The 6,329-nt window shown below is 41.4% G+C and overlaps 1 protein-coding gene across 1 annotated transcript in view; it reads left to right on the top strand.

Moving 5' to 3' along the window:
- Window positions 1–557: 557 nt before the first annotated feature.
- Window positions 558–6,329, top strand: part of LOC141981535 (glutamate decarboxylase 1-like) — a 69,686-nt gene continuing 63,914 nt past the window's right edge. Inside the window, 2 exon segments of the mRNA XM_074943187.1 lie at window positions 558–591; window positions 594–665. Coding sequence (XP_074799288.1) covers window positions 558–591; window positions 594–665 — 106 coding nt within the window.

Here is a 6,329-nt window from a genome sequence, read left to right as displayed (position 1 = left end):
GGCCATGGGATCTTATGAGGTTTCTACAAAACCACCTGTGTGCAGTTTGTTCCCAGTGTTCTCCAAGGAAACAGGACATGGGTACACTTAGTACATAAACTACCCTAAGAAAATACTGGACTCCACATCCCAAATGGGAAACTAATTCACCAAGCCCCAAAATATGATTTTTGCTCAGTACAGGGCACTATTATTTAAGTATTTGCTTTCAAGTGCTTTTCCTTAGCTTCCCAGGCTTTTCATAACATTTTAAAATACATCAGATCAAAGAAATACAAATCCAAAATGGAGAAAGATGCTGCAACTTAATCAACCCCTTTATATTGAATCAGCCTTCAAAGTGACTCCCTCCCCATCTATTGCACCCTGGCAGAGGGCCCTGAATAGTTTTGGGTGCTGAAAAAAGAAAAACAACAACAACTGCAGAAACCCAACCATTCCCCAACCTCTGAAAAACTAAATGGGCCTTTCTTATTATTTATATTTCAGCAGCACCTAGAAAATCCAAATGAGATGAAGGACCATTGTTCAAGACCCTGTACATACACTAGTAAGAGATGTTCCTTGCCATAAAGAGCTTACAACTAAGTAGACAAAACAAAAGGTCAGGAGGATAAAGAAGAGCACAGACAGGTGGAGTGACTTGCTTACAGACGTACCGCAGGCCAGTGACAGAGCCAGGTCTCCTGAGACTCATGCACCCAGTGCCTAAGCCATTGAACCAAGCTGCCTTGCAGTGTGTCCAGGAAATCACCATATTTCTGGTTTGGACAGGATGTTGAGCTGGAGGTAGGGGGGAAGGTTTGAGTTACAGACCTATGTGGCAGATGCTCTGCTACCATCATTCTTTTAAATCGCTGTTAGGTCAGGAGCCTCTGATTACAACAATGAAGGTATTACACAGGAAGAGCTATGGTCTCTCATGTAACCAGGTTCCATGTATATATTTTTTAACATAGTTGAAGCTTGCAACTATGTTGTTTAATATTGAGGGTGGATTTGTTTTTTGTTTCCACTTTTCATGTTACAGGAAATGTGTTTGGTATCCCCATTCGGTGAGCACAGGTCACAGACTAGCGTGTGTGGGTTAGGTCAAGAAATGCTGTAATAGTATAGCAATGTAACAACAAAGGTCCACTTTGTGCCACTTGTAGGTAGAAATGGATCAAGGAGAATTCCCCCCTGGTCAGGGGACCTCTTTGCTGGTGGAAGCAGGTAATCCACCTCCTCACAAGCTACCCGCCTCCTATCACTGATCTATATGGCAGGAGAGGTGGGGTTGAAAAAATGACTTGCTCACACACAGCTGAGGCTGGTATTAGGCTTCTTTGGAAACTTGGCCCCAAAATAACAAATCTATTCAAAGAAAATAATTGAAAATCACCTCTGACTTTCAGTAATTTCCCTACAGGCTGCCAGGTTTCCTATGCAACCATTCTCTGTTCTGATTAAGGTGTTAGTAATGCCATCAACACCTTGAAGAGGAACACAAAACCCTGAACTTTGTTCTTTGTACTTCAGGATAAAAAGTTGAACAAAAACGCCACTTACCAGCTCACCTTTAGCAGAAAGAGTTGGTATCATAACTCCCAGTGCATCACGCTTAAAACTTAACAACCAAGAGTGAAATCAGTGTGTCAGCTAAGGGCCTATAAAATATAAACTCTGTGCTGCTAAGATGATTCATGAAACTGCTATAGCACATCCTTACATTGGTGCGATAGAAAGCCAGTTATGATTTTTTTAAAAAAACAATCATTGTTTTCTGGCAAATAATAATAAATATCCAATATATGAGCCACAAGACAAAATAAATGGATAATAGCTGATTTCAGACCTCAAATCAGATAGTGTCTACAATCAGTAAGTGCAACAGTGCCCTCTACATCTCATGAATTCAAGCACATCTAACAACGTATTTCTAAAACTTTGAACTTGGAATAAAAATATTTATACAGGGTGGCAAAGTTTTTGATGCATTATCTACACCAAAAGAGAAATTTGGTTTATAAAATAGTTGTCCACTTCAATTACTGTATATTATATCATCTGAATCTTCATATTTAAATTAATCATCACATTTAGAATGAGTTATTTGACAGTCACATCCTTAAATCTCTATATTTTTTAATTAAGGTGATTCTCTCTTGATCTCATTGGGAGATTGCTTGCGTAAAGAGTGCGTAAAAGGAGTGTGGGGCTCTGGATTTAACCCTATAGCTTATGTGAGAAAACTAACACCACCATTAATCTCAGATCATAAGATTTAAATTTCTTACTCATTTTGGTACAATAGTCCAATACTTTTTGTATGTGTAGACTGGAGGACAGAACAGACTGCTGAGCCCAGGAGCCAAGCACCAGGGAGAGCAGGAAAATCATGGAACTTTCAGTCTGCATCTCTGTCCTCACCAGAGGTGAAAGTAAGCTGGTACGGTACGGTGTACTGGTAAGAGCCGGTTCACAGCCAACCGTACCAGCAGCGGCCGGGGGCTCCGGTGGTGATTTAAAGGAACTGGGGCTCCCAGTTGCCCTTACCACGCCAGCAGCTGGAGCCCCGGCCCTTTAAATCACTGCTGGAGCCCCAGGGTAGCGCTAGCAGTGGCGGGGAGCCCTGGGCTCTTTAAATTGCCACCAGGCTGCGCTGAAGGGCTGGCTGTGGGAGTCTGCCCCCAGCCCTGCCCCTTCCTGTTGAGGCTCCGCCCCCACCTTCCTCAGGATCCTGGCTGCTCTGCATACCGGTAAGTCCTTTAAGTTACTTTCACCCCTGGTCCTCACCATCAGGTAACAGAAGGGGCTTTTGAGCAGAACAGCTGCACTGGTAACTGACATTCCCCAGGGTATAATCTGGACTGTTGAACAGCTGTGTCCTCTTAATTCTCCAACCTTTTACACCACTTTGCTGTGAGAGCAACCACTCCCAGTCTGCTCTCACACAGTCTCCAACATGTAAATCACCCCCAACTACACATTATGACTGCTATAGCCAGCCACTCTTGAATTACACTGCACATCAACACCAGCAAATTCCCAGTCCCAGAAATATGCCTCTTGTACTGCCCCAGCTCTCTCCTGGACAACACAAGCTCATATAAAATCTGTCATTTTATTAATAGAAAATGATATGTACAAATCCTTTTCTCTCAAATGGAGTTTCTCAAACACTTCAAACCAGGCACACTGGTTTAGATAAAACAAGTTTATTAACTACAGAAAGATGTAATCACTTACAATCTCAGTAAAAAGGCATAGAACTCAGAATTGGTTATAAAGAAATGAAAGGCAAAAAGCAACTAACACCTAACATAATTAAGGTAGCTAACCTTAGCATAACTAAGCAAGCTAAGTGAATTCAAAGCAAAAGTGTCTCTCACCACCTGCTTCAGCAGTTTTACTGTCTGAATTCCTTTCAGACAGGATCCCTCTCTCAGTCCAAAGCTGTTTCTTTGTTCCTCAGGTACTGCTGTGGGTAGAGAGAAAGGGAGGAGTATCTTGGTGCATCTGTTTCCCATTCTTATTCCTTTTCCTCTTCTTTGAGGATCATCTCCAGCTGGGGTTCAGGAGACAGAAAGCCTGTAGGGACAGGAACCTCCAGCTATTTGCTTGGCATGATATAAATTTCTCGCTCACAACCTTTTTCCTGACAAAGAATGGCCACTTAACCATGGGATGGTCCATTTGTATTCATTGACACCTGGCAGAGGCGACAATTTGTCTTTTGTGTCCAAGGAACTGGTTTGTGGCGGCTTCTCCAGATTTGAAGTATTTCTTAGTAACATCATACAGTAGAATTTTGTAACTTTACAATGTTGCCACATGTATTTTACCAAGGCAATAATGATCAGCAAATCATGAGTTTTCAGATGATACCTTACAAGATATAGTTTGTACAACACTTATCACAGTCTTGAAAAGGGAGTGGACGTAGTCTGTATCCCTATCACAGTAACCACTCCCTCAACTCCTTTTTCTTCCTTTGGGAAAAGTTTTGCATTCAAGTACTAATATTATTGTCCCTTGTTTTGTGATACAATACATTCCGCTCCCGTTTAGCCAAATGGTGTGGGGACATCTGAACATTTTGGATAACTTGGTGTTTGGATAACTGGAAGTGTTATTAACTAACATAGGGCTACACTGGGGAGGACACTGGATTTGCATAATTAGGATGTTCAGATAAAGGGAATTTGGATAACTGGAATTACATTGTATTCTGATACTAAAATGGATAACAAAGGCAAAGAACATGTATATTATAAAGAGGTAATCCAACTATACAAGATTAACTGCTAGTTTGGCTTAAGTCTTTGATCTTAATGCCAGGGAGCATGATGGAGGCCCCCTCACAGTGAACATGAGGTGGTGGTAGGTAACTAAGTGTAGGCAGCCATGGCAGTGGAGTTGCATGTAAAATCCCAGTAACAATGCTCAGAGCTTTGAGTTCTACATCGACCTACCTTGTGTCAGTAGAGTGACACCAGGCAGGAGCACAATACTCTGCTGTTGAATAGCAGAGGGCAAGGGATGATGTTCTAAGCGTACAGCTGCTCGCACCCCAGGTTGAGCAGGACAGTCTTCCGAGGAAGTTGTTTTGAGTGATAACTTTGGCTGATCTGTTCTTCAAGTGGTTGTGGTATGTCAGTGATCTTTCCAATGTCATGCCGAGGTAAACTGTGTTTGGGTCATGCTGCAGGCATTGTCCATTTAAGAAAAAATTAACTTATGGCTTGCACTTGCATTATGAAGATGCAATATACTAGAAACTGTCTTGGAGAAGCTCACCTGCAGGTGCCATCGACTACAGTAGTCTGCCATGAGCTTCATATCATTCAGGATCTTGTCAATTTGTTAGGACTAAGCTTGGTAGCTGCAGCAGATGTTATTGGTATAGATAAACTTGTGCAAGAGTGTTGCTGGCAAGTCGTTGATGTACACATTGAACAGTATTGATGAAAGAACTGAACCTTGAGGAAGACTGTTAATCTGCCACTTCCAGGAACCACAACGGTTGACCATTTTGGAGGCAGAGCTCTACTACTTCGACCACCCAATATGGGGCAACTTGAGAGTTTGCACAGAAGGCCTTTGTGCCAAACCGTGTCATAAGTGGTGGTCAAATCCAGGAAGACAGCTCCTGTCTTTAGATTTTGTTGATAAAGGTGGTCAAGGCCAAGACTTGCTTACAGGTGCTACGTCCTTTCCTGGACCCTGTCTGCATTGAATAATCAACTAAAATGAAAACAAAGACCTTACATTCATGTGGTTTTAAGATTGCAAATTTGTAAAGTGGAAAAAAGCAAGAAATGCAAAAGCTAGAGGTAGTTTTTGAAGATAAAGGGCCAGAAGGGAAATGAACTGTGGTGGGCCCAGTATAGAGGGAGAAGAGGAAGCGAAGGATTATGAGGAGACTGGAGCACTTGCACACTATCAGATTTCAAAATGAAAATGAGGGCAGTTGATCTAGTGCAATACAATAAATTCATATGTTGCTGCATCCTTTCTTTACTCTTTCTCACTGTCTGGTTTCCACACACCTTCCCCCCCCCCCCAGCTGAATTGCTATAATTTTGCATCTTTTCTCCCACAATACCCTTGATCTGCCTGGTCTTTGCTCCAACTATTTTCCCTTAGTGTTTTCTGAGTCCCACTCCCAAACCAGTGTCTGACCCACAAGAACACCCTTCCTCCTCTCTCATAACAATAGACTTTTTTTAATCAAAGAGAAGTTGATCAATATTGGTAGATAGCGGACCCTGGTTCTCACTTTTTTTAATAAGTGAAGAAAAGGGTGGAAAGACAGACCAGTCATGCTTTAAAATCTGGAGGAATCTTTTATTTGTATTTTGCTGAACTATCATAAGCTAGGAATTCACCCAGGTGGTGTAAATAAATAAATAGTATTGCTAATAATAATAAAACCCCTCACACATTTGAATGTAAGTGTAGCTTATGTTATCTAAACACAGCAAGAGGAAAATTGTGCTTGGAATATTTTTAGAATGGCTCCTGGGTTCATTAATTTTGTTGGCAGATAAAAAATGAGAGAGCAGTTTTGAAGTAATGTATTAAAGAGCCCTGCAGTTACTGAAGAAACTAATGATGATGAACAAACCACCTTTTGGGACAGAAGCTTCTGTACATTCCCGGGGAAACATCCAGGTTGTACTTCATTAAAGTATTATCAGTGACTCTTTTTTTTTTTCTATTGATGAAGGGTAAATCACTGGTTTTAAATTGAATCTCTTCTCAGAATATTTCCGGTCTGCCATATGTCTGTGCACTAAGAACACAAACTAAAAAAAAGAAGGACTGGGTTCCATTTTAATTTA

This window comes from Natator depressus, chromosome 2 (assembly GCF_965152275.1).
Source record: "Natator depressus isolate rNatDep1 chromosome 2, rNatDep2.hap1, whole genome shotgun sequence".
In the NCBI taxonomy this organism is placed as follows: Eukaryota; Metazoa; Chordata; order Testudines; family Cheloniidae; genus Natator; species Natator depressus.
Note: the sequence above shows the minus strand (reverse complement) of the source record. Positions and strands in the feature narration are given on the sequence as shown.